General features: G+C 44.1%; 1 protein-coding gene across 2 annotated transcripts in view; it reads right to left on the reverse strand.

Moving 5' to 3' along the window:
* LAMA1 (laminin subunit alpha 1) overlaps positions 1-19,919 on the reverse strand; it is a 126,607-nt gene that overhangs the window by 30,120 nt on the left and 76,568 nt on the right. For both annotated transcript variants that reach the window (XM_018039604.1, XM_018039603.1), the window contains exons 26-39: positions 18,895-19,080; positions 18,218-18,345; positions 17,443-17,563; positions 16,293-16,430; positions 14,370-14,491; positions 11,835-11,921; positions 11,346-11,539; positions 10,920-11,062; positions 9,177-9,266; positions 6,931-7,042; positions 5,665-5,827; positions 2,360-2,570; positions 2,060-2,176; positions 1,790-1,953 (exon numbers count right to left, since the gene is read on the reverse strand). In XM_018039604.1, the coding sequence (XP_017895093.1) occupies positions 1,790-1,953; positions 2,060-2,176; positions 2,360-2,570; positions 5,665-5,827; positions 6,931-7,042; positions 9,177-9,266; positions 10,920-11,062; positions 11,346-11,539; positions 11,835-11,921; positions 14,370-14,491; positions 16,293-16,430; positions 17,443-17,563; positions 18,218-18,345; positions 18,895-19,080 (1,976 nt within the window). The remainder of the gene's footprint in view (positions 1-1,789; positions 1,954-2,059; positions 2,177-2,359; positions 2,571-5,664; positions 5,828-6,930; positions 7,043-9,176; positions 9,267-10,919; positions 11,063-11,345; positions 11,540-11,834; positions 11,922-14,369; positions 14,492-16,292; positions 16,431-17,442; positions 17,564-18,217; positions 18,346-18,894; positions 19,081-19,919) is intronic.

Raw genomic sequence — 19,919 nt, forward strand, 5'->3', positions numbered from 1 at the left:
TGTGGATTCCCCTCTAATTCCAAATGCCAGTATTGTAAAGAAAAATAAAGTAAAATGAAAATAAATAAATAAATAAGAAGCTGTGGTCACCTTGTCTCGGTAACACCAAGAACTGCTGCTTAATTAACACCCAAAGAAGAGATGATCTCACCTTTTAGACCATCCACTCTTTCATCTCTGTTCAAATCCCCTGCCTGTTTGCGCTGGTTGTAATCGCTCCTGCTACACACGTGTTCATTTTAAAAAGGCTTTCTTAGCTAAGCATATGTGAGGATGCTGAGGCTTATTCCTCAAACAGTATACACCAATTTGAGGAAGTTCACCAGGGGTTTAGGAGGAGGATGAGATAATACTTCAGTCCTCTGAACTTCACTCTTGTAAGGGGACTGATCACTCAGGAACTTGCCAGCTGGTAAGGGTGCTGTTTCATCCAGCTCGCTCTCGCTTCAAAATGAAACCTGACAATAGACACATCTTTGCCTGCTGAGTAGCCCACTTCATTTTCTCCCCAAGGTTATTGAGTTGGGTGCTTTCCAAAGCAGAGACCAGCAGTTATTACTTGCTACTACTTGACTGGCAAAATTCAGTGACTTTCAAACAAAAGACAAAGTTATTTAATTTCAGGCATCACACCAAACTGCTTTTACGACTCATACTAAGTAACAAAGATTTCGTTGTAGCTATAGATGTAGTCAGAACATCCTTTTCCTTTTTGGAAAATGAGGAAAGATAAGGAAAGGAGAAAAACTAACTGGGTACCTAACTCCATTTTCTGTTACTGATTCCAACAGCATACGGAGGCCGTAGAGCTCATTGAAGCACAAGACTTATACAATAGTCATTTTTAATTGCTTTCATTGTGTGAACTCGTCTTTCACGGCAGCACTCCTCCAATTAGAAAAAATACTCATTTTTCTCCTTCCATAAAACACACCCAACACACACAGAAACACACGTATGCCCAGTGTGTCCAGACTTTTTCCACTCATAATTAATAGCAGATTCTAAAGAAATAAATTTACTAACTCACAACATTGTGTAAAGCCTTAAACCCCAATTCCCTCATTTGCTGCCATCAGATTACCTGGGGACTTAAAAACAATTTAAAGTACAGGCCATATCCCACAGTCTGGGGGACACGGGAGAGGTCAAGGGACAGAACCATCAGTACTCTGAAGTTCCCCAGACTCCTTCTGCAACAATTCAGGAACCTAAAGTCTCACTTCTCTTTTAAAGGCACATCTAACAAACTGAGGATATACTTGACAAATATCCAAAAATATATGTTAAAGTAATGAGTACAATGGTAGCCTTTTAGGCAATAGAAAATAATGGAGATGGTATCTTTCAGGAGTTGGCAAATAGATCCTCAACACTTCTAGAAGTCCAGGGTGGGCAACCACAACCTGCATCCATGCAGAAAGCCGGCTGGCTCACAAGTCCCAAGAAGGCAAGACACATAAGGAAATCAGTATCTGGTTCTGTCCACGGGCAAACTCATAAAGTCCTGAGTACCGGGTAGATACTGAAGGCCTTGATATCACAGCATAATATTTGTTTTCATTCCTATCTGCTTCAGTTCACATTTTTCCATCGTACATTCCTGCCAATGGTCAAATACACTACCAGACTTGGGAGGAAACCCTCCTTGCCGCAAAAATAAATGAGGTCTTTGTTTTTACACACAAAAAAAGAATGTGACTCGACACTGTGAATGAAACAGCCAGGCTTATTATTCTCTCTGATCTGTGGATCACAACTTGTGGGGTTCCTGCCAGATATGCCTCACCTGTCCAGGGCACCTGCCAGTCTCTGCAGCTCAGCGGCATGATCCTCCGCCCTGTACACAAGCTCCAGCGCTCTCTTTTCAGACATCTGCATGACCAGGTCATCCACGTGGCGCCTGATTTGGGCAGTCCACAGTAGCAGCTCGTCCCGGTGTTGCTCTAGTTGCTACACAGAGATTAACACTGTGACCATGTGCCCGTCTGTTTAACAGCCTGTTTGGGGCCTGGGAGGCTTCCCTGGAAACCCTGGGCTGTGCTGAGTTGGGACTTACCGCGAGAGCCTCCCCTGACGCGTTTGCAGGAGCAGCGGCTGCATCCAGCAGTCCCCTTCCTTCGGCAATCAGCGCTGATGTCAAGTTCTGTTCTTCCTGAACACGCAGCTTCTTCTCCTGCAGCAAACATCACCTCTAAGGATGCTTCATAAAAGCAAGTCAGCCTCTGAACCTCAGGTGCCTGACACTGTGTGCTGAAGTCAGCCCTGAGGCTCATTTTTTTAAGAAGCAAAGGATGACGTCATTTACGTGGGAGAATCTGGGACCAGCTCTACGGGGGCGAGAGCTGGCAGGACTCACGTTGAACTCTCGCAGGTTGGCCCCGATGAGGAGCAGCAGGCGACCGCTCTCCTGCGTCTTCATCTCTGCTTCTCTCAGGAGCTCTTCTGCAGCCCGCACATCACTGTTGTGTGTTGAAAGGAGGCTGCTTACTGCTTCTTTTAACACCGCCAACTCTTCCTGTGGCTTCTGGTAATTTTCCTGAATTTGTGACAATAGATCTTCGGCAGCCCTGGGAACATAAAAGATGGTAAGAAATGAGCAACAAAGTACACAGCATTGATGTATAGCGAAAGGAACTTTTACATATCCCTTCTCAGTTCCATCCTGAAGTCCTAAGTGGTACATCGCAATCCCTTAAAAAGGGAAAAAAATTCCCTAAGGCCGCTATATGTATGGCAGGTTTACACTTTATCCTTAACGATCTTTCTTGATTTAACAAACTTCCTAACATATTTAGTGGAATTAAAGAAACCATCTCAGCGGATTTGGATTCAGAAAACTGGGGCCACAGCCTGTGAATGATGGCAACTGAAATCTTCATTACAATATGGTCAGAAATCGTAAAAAGGAGACGCTTCAGTGATTTGCGTCAAAGTCACCAATGTATCCAGACAATACAAAGGTTCTTCCTGCAGCTAGTAAAGAAACAAATTTTATAAAAACTTTCAAATCCAAATTGCCAGAAAAATATAATTTCTACCACTTTGATAAAAGCAAGCTTCAAGAAATCAAAAGATATTTCCCTCTATTCTTTCATAAATGTGCTATCAAATTGCTCTTTAAATCAAATTTGAACTTAAAGCTAGAATAGAATAATACAATTTTCACACTACAGAACTTTGCAGTGGTTGAATATATCCTATTAACTTCTTCCTTCAATTTATCAGAAGAACTTTGAATATTTTTATGGAAAATGCCTTGTAAATTCCCCTTAGTTTTCAGATGATCAGATTGCTGGGCTAAAACACCACAAAAAAAATTTTCCAAAGGTATATATTTGAACTCTGACATCATTAGAGCATCATCAGGAATTATTTGAACATTCTTGTGATTTTAAGAATTATAAAAAAGATAGTAAGATGCTGTATTATGATAGTTACAAAGAGAACTAAAAATAGTACATGGGAGACACAAAAAAGTCCAATATATTTCTAATATCTAGCCATGAATCCTTCAGTTCATAGCATTAAAGTATTGCTCTAAGAAATTGAAAATAGAGATCAAATTTTCATCTATGAAATGACTTTACCATCTAAACCATGACCAAATGAAATGACATAGTTGACAATGACTTGAAAGCCTACAAAGAAAAATCACAAAACCCCTCAGCACTCCTTATCAGCTTCTTCCTATAAAATTCAATTAATACAGTTAAACACGGGTTCTCGAGCGGCATTTCTCCACCACACTAGTGCCGTGAGCAGGTAAGCAAGTTCCATGAGAAAGGGTTGCATGGTGTCACGTAGTCAGCTGTCTTCTCCAGGCTCACTGTGGAGATTCAAGATTCAGTACTCAGCCTGAAGACTTATGGTAAAGACCCGGCCTCTCCTTAAGAAACTGGAAAACAGTCAGGAAACACAGCTACAAAGGATCACTTGCAGGGTGCCGTAAAGGGAAAGATGGGTTTCCCTGGTGGCTCAGCGGTAAAGAACCCGCCTGCCAATGTAGGATACAGGAGACACAGGTTTGATCCCTGGGTTAGGAAGATTACCTGGAGACGGAACTAGCAACCCCCACCAGTATTCCTGCCTGGAAAATCCCATGGACAGAGGAGCCTGGTGGGCGACAGTCCATAGCATTGCAAAGAGTTGGACACAACTGAAGTGACTTAGCATGCAGGACACACCAGGTTTCATATTGTCCTAGCAGCTCAACGGTGATGGAGTTGCAAATACTCTCTGGGCCTCAGTTACTTCAGGTGCATCCTTCCTATCTCACAAGGAGGTGAGGATGAGCACATGCAGAGGTGAGGGGGGAAATCTACAGCTCCCCACTCATCTGGCAGAGGAGTGCTCCCTAGACAACAGCCCCCTTCCCATCTCCTGAGTCCTTGCCCAACTCTGAGCTCCCCTTGTCCAGTCCAGAGTCCTTTCAGGACCCTTCTTGGGCCCTAACAAACATCCCATAATTAAATTACTAGTCCTTTTCTCCAAAGCCTCTGTGACAGTAAGTTCCACCTTTTATTTTTCACCTACCATATCAACAACAATGTCAAAATCCCACTCAATGATGAAAATATATATAAACTCAGCTCTCCAGGGTCCTGCTGGTAGAAGTGGATGTTGTTTTAAATTCCTAAACTTGGGATATCTGTTTTCTTTAATTGACAATAATCTTTTGATGTTCAGGCTGGCTGTCCATTGCTGCAAAACTTCTATATAACTAGGCTCACCCTTTGCCTCCTTGAAGCAGTTCTCTTGTGGTTACTCGAGATACTGCCTCCCAAGCTTAAGTTCTAAAAATTCCCACTGAATAAAAGATAACTTTCAAAGTAATTAAAACCCATGTAGAAAATAACGTGGCAATGCAAGTCGGGAATCCTCAAAATGCAAACTCTGGTTAAATGACTTCACTTCTTAACATTTACCCTGATAAGATAATAATGTGAAATTCAGAAAAAGATTTTGATCTAAGTTATTTTATAAAATGTTATTTAAAATAGCATAATGTATTAAAATAGCTTAAATATCTCATTACAGAGACTGGAGTTTTGATGGAGTGTGGTGTGACCACTGAGGCCAGTACTTAATCAGGTATTTATCACAACCTGGCAGAAAGACAGCTTTGCTATTATTGCATCAAGTAATAATTTGTGTGAAAATACTATAAAAAGTAGAGTCTAAAAGCAAACTGAAAGTTTCTCGTGACCACATCTAACAGTTCTTTGTGACCTGTTTTTCAAAGCCCAGGTTTCTATGACAGTTTGCATAACTGAGCAAAATTATTCTGGCATGGTATCAGTCTGTCATAGAGTTCACAGCTTTAGCTGTGGCCACTGCCTCTGTTTGCTTCCGTGAGAGTTTCCTGCATTATACTTGATCTTCAATAAAGACAGTATCAGGAGGTTTGTTCATACTAAGTAGAAAAAGTGTTTCAGGGTCACGGAGAAAAACCAAACCTATGACGTAATGGCACAGGCCGAAGCACTGCCATCGGTCACGCTGTGCTCTGTTGGTGGGGGGGGCACCCCTCTCTTCCCCTGTGGCTCTCTGTCCCTCTGAGAACTTACTTCCCTTCCCCTCCCCCCACCTGCCTCCCTCCCCCTCCGCTGTCACGTTCTTCCCTCTAACTGGTCGTGTCATGAGCGCTGTTCAGGAACTTACTTGAGTTCCAGGGTGGCGTTTTGGTGCAGCGGCAGGAACCGCCTTTTCCGTAGGACTTCCAGCAAAGCCGTGATGTTCTCCTGCATGTCCTGAAGAGTAGAGCTGGGCAGCTGGACATCGTTATCCAGCGTCTGATTTAGAGTCGTAGCCTTTTTGATCATTTCTATGGAGAAAGTTCATCAATCACTGAATAAGTCTCTCAAAAGTAGACAGTCCTAGGATAGGAGAACTTAGAACCTTCTCCAGTGAGGCTGCTCTGCCCACCTACACTGGGCTGACCCTCTAACCAGGCCAGGTTAGTCCGTGTATCCAGTGCGCTCTGGACATGCCCTGTCAACACACTTGGGAGGGGCTGCCCTGGTGGCTCAGTGGTAAAAAACCTGCCTGCCAATACAGGAGACTCAGGTTCGATCCCTGGTCTGGGAAGATCCCACAAGCCAAGGAGCAACTAAGCCTGTGTGGCACAACTACCGAGCCTGTGCTCTAGAGCCCAGGAGAGGCAACTGCTGAGCCCACATCATGACTACCGAAGCCCATGCTCTGTAATAAGAGACGCCAGCACAGTGAGAAGCCCTCGCACCACAACCGGAGAGTAGCCCCTGCCCACCACAACCAGAGAAAAAACCTCACAGCACTAAAGACCCTGCACAGCCCAAAATAAATATTTTTAAAAGTGTTAAAAAAAAAAACCACTCAGGAACCTGGGATCCTGGTTTATTTCCTATCTGCTTCCCTGGTACCCATGAACCCTGTCCAGGCAGGGCCGAGGCACCACGATCACTGCAGCATCCCCTGCCCCTGCCAGGAACATCTGCGTGTAGAAGCTCTCAGTAATGTTTACTCTTTGAATAACTACCAACCCTTGATACTACTCCTTTTTAAAAAATGTCTTTCGTCCTAATAATGTCTTTACTTTCTGCCTTATAAAGTCTGATTTGTATTGGCTCAGCAGTAAAGAATCCGCCTGCCGAGGAAGGAGACCTGGGTTTCAACCCCTGTGTCAGGAAGACCCCCTGGAGAAGGGAATGGCTACTCACCCCAGTATTCTTGCCTGGGAAATCCCATGGACAGAGGAGCCTGATGTGCTACAGTTCATGGGGTCTCAAAGAGTTGGACATGACTGAACTGACTTAGCACATTGTGTGTGGACAGTGGAAGGCCCCAGGAGTCCAGTGCAAGTCACGGCTTTTCAAGTGCTGAGTGAAGAGAGTAGGCTTTCCCTACCAAATAAGCCAGACTCGTCAAGCAAAGTTCTGAGGACACTACCTTCAATGTCTGTCTGCAGCTTCTCGGTCCACTTAATGAGGTCCACACTCTTGTCCAGGATTTTTTCCGTGGCCCTGGTCACCTGCTCACTATGAGTCAACACTCTGTCAAGCTGAGGGAAAATAAAGGCCTCGGGTGAGTTTCACTCTGAATAAAATGCAAGCTTCAGTATGCCAGATGTTGTCTCTTTTAAGCAACAAAACATATTCTAGAACACAGAAAAGGTTCGCCATCGTGGAAGCCAAGGTCAACAGTGCAGGGTGGGAAATGGACTAGGTGGTTCATGAAATGATGGGCTGCTCACTCTTGGTGAAAAAAGACGGTACATTTTAAAAAGCAGCCTAATCGGCTGTCAAACCGCAGAATCTCCCGGGTGTTGCCACTGTGGAAACCTCATGCTCATGTTAGGACCCAAATGTGCAGAACCTAGAAAGTAAGATCTTACTAATTTGTATTGACCATGAGAACTTAGTCAAGCGGTTAAGACACAGAGTTAGGCAAATAGACCTGCATCTGCCAGGCTGGACAGCCTCAACCATAACTTGGAGTAATTAGAACACTTGAATCACAGGACTCCATGAGGATTATATGTGATGATGCCTGTTAGTTACTCTCAGCTGTTGTTTTTATTAAGGTATTCTAATTTGTGAAAGGCTTCCCTGGTGGCTCAGCAGTAAAGAATCCACCTGCCAGTGCAGGAAACCCAAGTTCATTCCCTGATCCGGGAAGATCTCCTGGAGGAGGAAATGGCAACCCACTCTAGTATTCTTGCCTGGGAAATGCCATGGACAGAGGAGCCTGATGAGCTTACAGTTCATGGGATCGCGAAAGAGTCGGCATGACTTAGTGAGACTAAACAACAACAATTTGTGGGAAGGAGGGTTGTCTGTAATTTCTAGGAATGTAAAGTAACTCACTGAACTGAAAGTAGCTCAGTCGTGTCCGACTCTTTGCGACCACATGGACTACACAGTCCATGGAATTCTCTAGGCCAGAATACTGGAGTGGGTAGCCTTTCACTTCTCCAGGGGATCTTCCTAACCCAGTGATTGAACCCAGGCCTCCCACATTGCAGGCAGATTCTTTACCAGCTGATCCACACGGGAAGCCCAAAGTAAGTAACTCAGAATGGTTCTAAAAGTGTTTTCAAGTCAAAATTCAAAGAGAATCTTCTTTAATGGATAGAAAGAATTTATTTTAATTGGCTTATCACTTCCTACCAAACATTTGCTTGCTCAGGTACTTTAAAAGCCCACACAGAAACCCTTAAACTCTTCCCAAATGGTCACTAATTCTAAATTAACAGTAGCCAAGCTCCTGCATTTTAGGGTGCATGATTGTGTACATGTGTGAACATTGAGAGACAGAGGCAAGACGTACATATACACAGACAGGGCTTTCCTGGTGGCTTGGGAGGTGAGGAATCTGCCTGCAAAGCGGGAGACCTGAGTTTCATCTCTGGGCGGGAAGATCCCCTGGAGAAGGGAATGGCAACCCACCCCAGTATTGTTGCCTGGAGAATCCCATGGACAGAGGAGCCCAGCAGGCTACAATCCATGGGGTCAAAAGTGACTAACACTTTCACTTTCAAAAGACACACATCTATGTACTATATGTGCGTGCACACACATAAGCACACAATTTTAAAGAAAATCATGAATTTGACAATAGGCCTCCCTCGCCATCTGCAAATAAGCAGATTCTTTTTTTGGTCACTAAAAACCACTCATCTGGCCTGGGCTGAAGAGAATGAATAATCCCCTGCTGACATCAAAGTGAACTCTCCTGCCATTCAAAGTGAGACCATCAGAAGTAGGGGCCGAAGTCTGAGTGCTGCAGACACCCCAGAAGGAGCTGCCTATGCTGGTGTTGGGGGCAGGCAAGGGGGGAAACTCACTGCTCACCATGCGCAGTGAATACAGGATGGGGAAGAGACCCCCGTCTTTTCATCCTGCCCAACCTTGTTTCACAGGAGAAAGTAAGCGGTGACGTGAACTGACAGCCCCACTCCTCCTTCAGCAGAGGGGACAGCAGAAATTAAGTCAGGGGCCCCTTCCCACCAAAGCACGGAGACTGGCTGCATCAGAACCTACTTAATCTGACTTTACAGTAGCTGGAACACAGCTCCTGGGAGGAGGGGGCTGCCCTGATCTGTTCATAACCTTCCAAGAAGTCCCCGTGCCAGTGCTCACAAAGGCTAGGGGTTGGGGGGCAGGCAGAGCAGACCCTTTTTATGAAGAACTTACTTCTCTTTGCAGGTCCTCCGTTTGTTCTGAGACGCCTTCAAGTTGAATTTTCACCAGTTCTTTTTGCGTATTTTCTTTTAATAAAGAGTCCTAAAAGAATGAAGGAAACAAATTATAATGCTTCAAAATAAATCTTCTGGTTCTTAACTAAGAATCACCTGTCATTACCTTTTTCATTCACGGAAAGAAATTCTCTTTTCCCTGACATTGCATTAAAAAATAAAGTGAATCACATACACTGAAGTTTGGATTACAGAACACGTTTCTAGACTGCGGTCTCTCACATTATATTTCCTATGCAGATATAAACGTAAAGCCTGGTGTGCCATGCAGAACTGCTGCAGTTCCTGGGTGGCTCTGGCTGAATTTCAACAGCAGAGTCACATAAATTTTAATTGTAATTGCTAACACCTAAAAAAAAAAAAAGCTTACTAAGCTAAAGTACAAAAGTATTAAGCAAAGAAGAGCCTTTATAATTATAACAATTAAGTACTTAATTTATGCCAACACTCCTCTCATTTCTTTATTTGTGTGACACTACTCAGACCTTATAACAACCTATGAAGGGGCAAGATTACTGTCTATGGTCAGGACAGTTATTAACCTGCCCAAGTCGCTATGTAGGTCAACAGTGGAAACAAGAAATAGATAAGGGTTCACAATCTCAAGCTCCTGAGTACTTTATATAAACATAAAAAGTCATACAAAGGAGCTGACAAAGTGCTTTAACTGGGAGCAAATCACTTAAGAGTTAAAGCTGAAATCAAGTATTCATCTCACGTGGTAAAATATAGTCGTACAGTTGGAAACCAAACTGACGGAAGGTAGTATTTATTGACTGTGTCTCTGGTGAGTGGAAAAGAAATTTCAACATTTGTTTCTTTCTTTTTTCCCCCCTTATCTTTGAAAACATTTTGTTCCATTTCAGGAAAAATAACATAGAAACACCTCTTACAGTTTCCTAACCTTAACTCCATTAAATCTACAAAGGACCAATATTAACAAGAGTGGATCATTGAAGCAGCTGGATTGCACACACAAACACACATCGGCATTATGGCATGACACGGTGAATTAAATACCTCACATTCTAAAATATAGGGTTTGAGCCAAATTTAGATTCATTTTTTTCCCCCCAATTAGAATAAAAAATGCTGTCTAGCAAGTCAGTTTCTTACCTTCCCATCGTCTTTTGGACCCAGATCAAAAACACAGATTTTTAACTAAACATAAAATTATGATTTATCCCCTGAGATTTTTATATAGTCTTCAAGGGAGGAGGAAACTTTGTGCCCTGCAACTCCAGTTAAGAATAATACACTGATGGAAAACAGTGGCTCTTCATTCAGCACATTAAAGACAATGCCGTCTCAATTCATTTTCTGTTTGTATTAACAGAGCTGCTTTCTGTCCAAAGACCTGTTATCAGCAGGGGCGAGTGGACCTTGGCTTCTTCCACAGGGCAGCGGGAGGAGCACAGAGGACGGGTTTATACACAGGAGGCATCTGCGGATCAAGTCTTGAACAGTCAGCGCTGCTGCACAGTGGAACCGGTCATCGTGTGGACGATGCGGTTCTCGGTCAGGTTCAGGGGGAGAAGGCTGGGCACCTCCCAGCACCAGACACTGGGACTGAGACGCCCGCACTGGTGGAGGACAGACAGAATGACCCCTAGGGTCCCAACCGACTCTTCAACTTCCTGTGACACACGCGTCTATCCATCTCTGTACTCACAGTACCTACCCGGAGAGACTTTGTTCTACTTTCCAGGTCTGACAAAACCCCATATGGGAGAGGGACGGTGCTGGTGAGGTTCACAGACAGGATGGCATTCCCAACGTGGCCCAAGTCATTCAGCAGGACACCCACACAGTCATCATCACAGGCTACAGGAAAGAGGATGTCCAAGTTACAGCAAAGAGTCTGCCCGGGTTCCCATGGGTGCCCACAGCATTCTGTAATAACATCTAGGGACTTCCCTGGGGCTCCAGTGGTTAGGAATCCACCTTGAAATGCAGGAGAGGCAGGTTCAATCCCTGGGCAGGGAACTAAGATCTCACATGCCGCAGAGAACTAAGCCCTTGAGCTTATCCTGCAGACACCACTGGGCACCAGGAAACCATCCAAGGAAAGAAACCCTCCTTAGCCCTTTGGAGGGGTGACACTCACACACACAGTTGCTTTCCACCAAAATGTGCCTCGGTTCACACTCCCCGCAGCGGAGCCCTGTGGCCCCCGGCCGGCAGACGCACTGCCCGGACCCACGGTCACAGTCGCCGTGGACAGAGCCGTGCAGGCTGCAGTCACACCTCTGGCAAGTGCCGCCTGGCATCCGAGGGTTCCCATAGTAACCGGATGAGCACCTGCAGAAGAAGACGGGAGGACAGAAGGCAGGGTCCACACCAGTGAGTGAGTGAATACACAGAGCAGCCACCCAAGGACAGTCATCACTTCTGCCCCGTGAAGTGCAGAGCGCACAGGGGTCTGCTCACCTCCCTCTGCACTCTATCCCCTCAAAGGAGGACAAGACGGTCACAAGGAAGTGCCTTTACCTGCCTTATTACCCAGGAGGCCTGGTTTTGCATTATCAAACTGGTAACGACTCCCTATCACTTCTGTAAATATGTCCTGTGCATATAAAAGGAGCAGACGACATACCTTTCACAATACTGTCCTTCATAACCCACAAAACAGGCATTGCATCGGAAATCATGATCGCCTTCCAAGACGCAAGTGGGACTGTAGCTGGAAAAGAAGAATTGTTTTGAATTTTCAGACATACAACTTCAGATCTTTCTTAGGGTACTTATTCATTACTCTTAAGAGTACATGATACTGTTCTAAAAAATAAGTGATTACAAACTGGACACCTGCGAAGCTTTTTAGGGCTTAAACTCTGTTGGGCAGAAGCAAAACAACCATGTAGTCAATACAAGTGGGTCCAGAAGACATTCACTGATGCCTATCCAGTGACAACCACATGAGTGTTGAGGGGATGGAGACCCGTTTACAGAGGACAACCAATTAGTCACCAAACGAGAAAGCTGCTCAAGTGGAAAGGGGCTTGAGACTTACGTGAATTATCTGACTGATTAGATGAAAGGGTGGCTGGAGAACTATAGCTGACCATGAGCAAACGTGGGACCAGCAGGGAGAAGTGAGCTGGAAGAGTGCTGGGGATTCACCCGAGTGCAGTGAAAGGCCAGGGGGAGAAGTATGGAAAGAGCAGAGAGTGAAAGTGGGCTCAAGGGTGACTGGTCCTAAGGTAGGGAGTCAGGTGAGGAGCTTTAGTAGCAATAAGATGGAGCCTCTCAAAACTGAACAATCCGTTTGGATGCTGAGCCCTCACTCTGGGACTTCAGCTTCTGGTGTATCCCTTTTTTCTAACCACTTTAGCCTCCACTTTTTAAGTCACCAACTGGAGGCTCAGCTGGGTACCTGCAAGCCACTAAAAAAAATGCCAGGATATCTGGCCAGTAAGAGAAGTTCCCAGCATGAGTCAGTTGGTTGCTATGAGCCCCACTTCACTTCCGACCTTTTTCCTCCTTCAGCACTAAAGAGACAGACGTCAATGGAAACACAAAATGTGTATGAATAGAAAAAAAGCACCTCTCTGGGGGCCTCTCAGATGCACAGCACACATGGCATGTTCACAATCTCACAGCCACTTCCTAATTGTGTAGCTATTAATTTACCAGCATGAGGGAGGTTGTGGCGATGGTGTGGACCTTCTGTGACTGAAGAAGTAAAATACACAAATACAGAACTGTGCAAAGTAGAAAGGTGAAATACCCATCCTGACATTCCAGGCATGTATAGCCATGGAGCTGTGGATGTGGACACACATATGGATTTGAATGCTTCCCCAAATGGCATCACATCATGTATTCAATTTCATAATTTGACCGGCTTTTCTCCAATTCTGTACACACAGATATGCCTCATTCTTTTCTCAGTGTTAGTATAATAGTGCACTCTAGGTGTCTACCAAAAGACACTTGAGGCATTTAATCAATCCCCTGTAGGTATATTTCAGCTCCACACCTCCAATTTCTTGTGAGTGCAAGCAATGCCAGGCTTCCCAGGTAGCTCAGGAGTAAAGGATCCACCTGTGAAGCAGGAGACACAGGTTCCATTCCTGGGTCGGGAAGATCCCCTGGAGAGGGAAATGCCACCCCACTCCAGTATTCTTGCCTGGAGAATTCCATGGACAGAGAAGCCTAGCAGGCTATCGTCCAGGGGGTCACAAAGAGTCAAACATGGCTGAGCAACTAAACAACAACATAAGCAGTGCCCATCTTTATGCACATTTGCAAGTATTCCTATAGCTCAGATGACAGGGGTGGAATTTATGATTCAACATTTATACACAGATTTAATACGAAAAGCTAAGTAATAGTAAACAATAGTAAGCAATAAATCTTAAGATGCCTGACAGTTTGCAAGAGAAGTTTACACAGTGCCTCTCATTAGGCATTCAACGTCAAGCAACACTTACTTGGAGACAACAAAAGAGACAAAATTCAAACAAATTAAAAGGAAAACTTCAATTCAATACACCAAAAGTTCGTATGTGATCTATACATGTTCAATGCCTTACCAAATACTCTAAGCAAGAATGAAATGTTACTTATGAATTACAGTTTTCATCGAAACCAGAAAGGACCCTCAGATATTCCAATTTCCACTAAAAATCTGTTTTTTTTTTTTAACGTGTTCAGATAATTCTGTACAAGCATCATGTATACAAGGTGGAACCTGGCCCAAATTTCACCACCACGTAACATTTCTGAACTTCATCAGTCATCAGCATATATACATTCTAATCCCAACACCTTACATTAAATAAGAACTGAATTCTTCATAAAATCAATAATAATTCATCTCTGGGCACACTGTATATGGAGGTTGGAGGCTAAAATTAGTCTTCAAAGAAAGCAAACCTGAACCTCCTTTCTTTTATTAGTTTCATTCTAACACTCAGTGCTAACACACAGATACTTTATTTTTGCAAAGATTCTCTTTGAATATTGGGAGAATGAACACTTCTTTCTTAAAATTAGCCTTTTGGACACACGAAGAGTACTGACTAAGATGGGTCACATGGAAACCCCGGAAAGTGAAGCTGACCGTGGAAGCAATCCAGCTTCGGTGGTGGGCGGCAGGGGCACGCCGGCACACCTGTGTGCTCACCTGGCCGGCAGGCTGTGAGGACAGGTGCACGGAGAGCAGTCACTGGCCGAGCCGGTCACCTTCCCATAGTACCCAGGGGCACACGTGTCACAGTGGTCGCCAGTGGTGTTGTGGCCACAGTTCTGGGATCCCACGTTTCAAAAGGAGAAGAAAACAATAGGAAACTGTTAGAACAGCTTCTCCCCTGGAGACAGCCCAGCAACACCCCAATTCTTATCAGTTGACAGCTTTTTTTTTATTCTCAACAGAGGGCGAGCATTTTTTGTCATATTTTAAAAATCCTGAACACTGGCAGCTCTGTGGCCTTCATTCATTATAAGACTGCATTCACCCAACGTGTGTGTGCCTGCTGAGTCACTGAATCACGTCTGACTCTTTGTGACCTTATGGACTGTAGCCCGCCAGGCTCCTCTATCCATGGGATTCTCCAGGCAAGAACACTGGAGTGGGTTGCCATTTCCTCCTCCAGTGCACGAAAGTGAAAAGTGAAAGTGAAGTCGCTCAGTCATGTCTGACTCTTCGCGACCCCATAGACCATAGCCTACCAGGCTCCTCCACCCATGGGATTTCCCAGACAAGAATACTGGAGCGGGTTGCCATTGCCTTCTCTGATTCAGTGCCCCTAGGAGTACCTAATCTTGTTAAATGATTAGTTGCCCCAAGGAAAGATGCATCACGAAAGAACCATGAATTTCCCCAACTATCCACATGACCTTTGTCTCTGTGATGGGCCAAGGGACCTTCCTAGCTAATTACATCTTGCCCGAAGTTGCCTGAAATCAATTCTCCTTAAATCCTTAAATGAGATTTTCTCGTTTTCGGTATTAGGACTTTACTTTTGCCTGGGGCATGAACTGATTAGAATGAATAAATTTTTTAATAGTGTTATAGCTATCTGCATCTTCATTTTACCTTGAATGACTGGAACAATTCTTTAATCCCAGATATCTAACGGAGTCAGCAAAGGTGAACACACATCTTTTTAACTGAGGAAATCCATGCAGCATTTCAGCTGTTAAATTCACCTGTGCATGGCTATGGTTTAACAGTTTTCCCAGGGGAGACTGCCTTTAAATTCTGCATATGAAAGACGCTTCCGAATAAAAGAAGAGGAAGACAGATCTGCTGGGGGAGCCCTGGTTCCTGTGATGAGGCTACAGCCAGGATCTAGGAGGCTTTGGTGTGTCTTGGTGGGCAGCTCATTTCCCTTGAATGAGCTATTTCGCCTGCATCAAGTCAGTCTTGGCACAATTTAGACAGGGAATCAATGTTCCCACATGAGTTATCATAAAGAATGAGGTTTCAGGAGTAAGGAAAAAATATCAGATTATTCTGTGTTATCAATAAGATCTTACTGGCTAAAGCAAAACCCTGGACACAAGAGTTTGTCTTCGGTCAAGGTCACGAGCCTTCTGTCTGAGGCTCTTGGTCCTTTTCAGTGGTCAGAGCTCTCCTTATGTCACTGATGGTCTAGGGGGAGTAAGCCAGGAAGCAAATGCATACTAAGACCTCCAGGAAAACATGTACTTCTTAACAAAGGCAAGGAGAGAGCAATACCTTACACAGAGAAATACATTTTCAACTTTGGCCTTAACTCATCTATAAACGTCCAGGTGACCCTTCAAATTCTATGACAGCAAGTTCTCATGTACCACCTCTACTGCAGGTAAAAACAAGAGACACTTAACTCATTTCCAAATTGCTACCCATAAACAAATTCAAAGAATTTATAAAAGAATTCCCACCAAAAATGTCAGGCCACTTAGCTAGACCTTTCTGAAGGAAATATTTGTATACCTTACATTTAGCTAAATTTAAATACTCTAAATCAAGGAACTGGTGTGATCTCCAACCAGAAAAGCAGACACCCAGTGCCCACTGTAATTTTGAGTGTCAGGCAAGCACCCACACAAACCAGCGTACCAGACACTTCCCGGTTTCCGGGTCACAGGTGTCACTGTGGTTGTTGCAATTGCAGGGCACACACGGGGCCAGCAGAGGGCGTGCTCTCCTGCCGTCACCTTCCGGAAGCTTCCCTCTGTGGTAACCAGGGGCGCAGTCCTGGAGGGAAGCAAAAGGGAAGGAAGTGAACAACAACAACAAAAAAACCCGATTAAGAAATGGGCAGAGGATTTGAACACACATTTCTCCAGAGAAGATGCATAGGTGACTGGCACGTGAGAAGATGCTCAGCGTCACTAATCATCATGGACGTGCAAATAAAAACCACCATGAGATGCCAGCTCACATGGTTACTATCAAAAAAAACGAAAAAAAAAAATAACCCAGAAACTAGTAAGTGTTGGCGGGGAGGTGGGGAAACTGGAACGCTGCTGCTTTGCTGGTGGGAACAGAGAAAAGTGTGTCACTAAGGAAAGCACTATGATGGTTAGTGCGGTGGGTCATCATAAAGCTAGAGTTATCGCGTGATCCAGCAATTCTGCTTCTGGGTATAAACCCCAAAGACCTGAATCCAGGGTCTTGGATTTGTACACTCATGTTTGTAGCAGCATTATTGACAATAGCCAAACGTGAAAGTAACTCAGATGTCCACTAATGGATGGATGGATAAACACAACGTGGTCCATCCATCCAGTGGGATGTGATTCAACCTTAAGAAGGAGGCAGCAGATTCTGACACGGCCTACAACACAGATGAATCTTGAGGGCATCATGCCCTGTGAAGTTGGCCAGTCACCAAAAGCTAAATGCTGCATGGCTCCACTTATATGAAGGGCCTAGAGTAGCAGTTTCATAAGACAGAAAGTAGAAGGGTGAGTCTGGGGGGGGGCATAGGGGTAAGTGTTTAATGGGTACAGAGTTTCAGTTTTATAAGATGAAGAATTCTGAAGGTTGGTTGTACAGCGGCGTGAGTGAACTGACCCACCCGCTACTGAACTGCACACTTTAGAAATAGGCAAGATGATAAACACCTATTCTACCACAAGAAATTTTTAAAAGGGAAAAAAAATGGCATAACAGAAACGCATAGCACTATTCATCACTCAGAGCTGCTGTAACAAGCATATTTCAACCCCGAACCAGAAACCAGGTTTCAACCACCATCTCCTACCTGACACGAGAGTCCAGCCGTGCCAGGAGGACAGACACACTTCTCTAACAGGAGGGCCACCTCCCTGCCTGCGTGTGACTCTTCTGCCTTTCTGCCGACCTCCATTGAAATATTTGAGATTCTGTGAAACCGTTGGGTTAAGAAGCGTGAAAGCAGGCACTAATATTTACAAAGAGAGTTTTCAGAAACAGTACATTACACAATCATGTTGGCGCACCTAGAGAACCAGAACTTTCCTGCCGGGTGGAGGGTCATTCCCGTTCACAGTTATAAAGGAAATGGGTAAAAACACACAAAAAGCACATTAGTCATTCCACAGGGAAAGTCCTCGGCCAGATTTTCAGAACTTAAGAACCATGTTAGAGAGAGCACACCTGCAAGACCTCAAAGTACTAGCCTGGCCATAACTTAGGTGGCTTTCTTTAGGGGATAAGTTCATGACACTAAATGAGCAAGGGATGGCATTCTTGACGCACTGCGACAAACAATGGGCCTTGCAGCTGAAGGGCAGAAAACAGTAGAACTGTTTTGCTGTTTATACGGAAGGTATCATCCTCATGTACTTACAAGTTATCTCCACATTACTACAGGAGATGGATAATCTATGTCATTTTCACATACTTCATAATAACATTAATATTTAATAAGATTTTGGTGAGGAACAGAAATATATATATTAACAATATGGGGTAATGGGAGATGAAGTGAGCCAAGTCCTTAAGGTATGCTTTCAAATAAGAAAGATATATTAAAACTTCTAGAAATTTCCAAGTACCTGCTTTGCTGTAATCCTTGGCCATAAGAGGCTTTGATGAGGATGTACTCAATGTTGCTAAGAACAGACATAAAATCTGAGCGTGTGACAGGTTCTTCAGAAACAGAGTTAAAATATTTCCAAAAATTCTGCAGATGAGAAGCACATTCAACTGAAGTTAGGGTACAGATCCACAGAGGCACATGAACTTAATTCCTTTAGAGATTTCTCCAGTAGTAAGCCCAGCTCTTGCTGTGCGTGACCCTAAATTTAACTATGGAAGCTCTCCCATCACTTGCTGGACGCAGTAGTCCCACCACCTCATTTATCAACAACCTCATAACACCTCCGCTGGGGCCAGCCACACAGAGAACAATCAGTAAACCTCTCCTGGAGGAAGGAACACACACGTCCCAAATTCAAGGGCATCCGAAAACCCAGAACCATTATACTTATACGGCTGAGACTCCTGTATTCAGATAAAGGATTTAAGCTGCATTCGCACTAAATTAACATGAGCCTCATATGCATTTCTTGAGAATAGAAATTTGAATCCTTTTAGAAACCTTGCTAAACCCATTGGAATTTTGACCCAAAGCCTTCTCCTTCACTCTCTCTTATTTACAGCAGCTTCATGATTTCATTACATGCAGAATTCCCAGCCCAAAGAGTGTAATGTGGAAAGAGTGCTCACTCACCTCTTTCATCCCCACTTCCTGCTCCTGCCTCACTCCGTTCTCGGGGGCTGGTGCGTCCACGTAGATGACCTGCTTCCTGGTCCGGCCTCCTTTGATGAGCACCTGAGGTTCCAGGTTGGAGGTGCCGATCCCATCAGAAGCATAGAAGGCCACGCTGTAGCGCAGTGTGCCTCCGTAGGCCAGGAGCTGTCGGAAAGAAGTGTTGTTTACGTCTCTGACATAGCCTTGGTTTAAAGATATTTCAGCATAAGCCTGCTGCCATTTGAAGGAAATCTTGTCTCTTAAAAATACATCATGTGAGTGTAATATGTTATTTGACATGTGCTTCCTTCTAATTCTACTTAGTTCCGGATTCTTAAGTTGATATAAGCTGTAGTTCTTAAGTATGCAATCCTTTAAAAGTTTTACAAGCCACTTTATAAAGGTGTGTTTGGCTGTAAAAAGCTGCATTTATGTATTGAATACAAGTTGATGGGCTGGGAATAAGTACACCTTTGAAACCACCACCACCACCATCAAAGTCACGGTCAAACCTATCACCTCCCAGTGTCTTCTCTTGATGATGCCAGCAACGGTGAGCTCCAAAGTAACAAAGCAACGTGATAATCATTCTAACGATTCTCAAGCTACTTTGAATTAAACATGACTATAACCACTGGAGAACATGTTTCCAAGTTTCAAAAATCAGGATGAATTCACACACAGACTCATGTATTTATATAAGCAAAAATGCAAACAAGGTCTTCAAGTTTCTTTTCTTCCCCCCAAATAGGTGACAACTTCTTGAGAAGACCCTCCTAGGCCATAGCACCCAGGCTTGTATTGAGCCTCTATTAGTAAAAAAAAAAAAAAAAAAAAGTTTGTTGAGTGATTGCTTTAAAAAGGAGAAAACGAATATGACTTTCACCTGAAAAGACTTTTAAACATTGGTATGTGTGTGTGCTAAGTCGTTTATGACCCTAGGGACTGTAGCCTGCCAGACTCTTCTGTCCATGGAGATTCTGCAGGCAAGAATACTGGAGTGG

This window comes from Capra hircus, chromosome 24 (assembly GCF_001704415.2).
Source record: "Capra hircus breed San Clemente chromosome 24, ASM170441v1, whole genome shotgun sequence".
Classification (NCBI taxonomy): Eukaryota; Metazoa; Chordata; class Mammalia; order Artiodactyla; family Bovidae; genus Capra; species Capra hircus.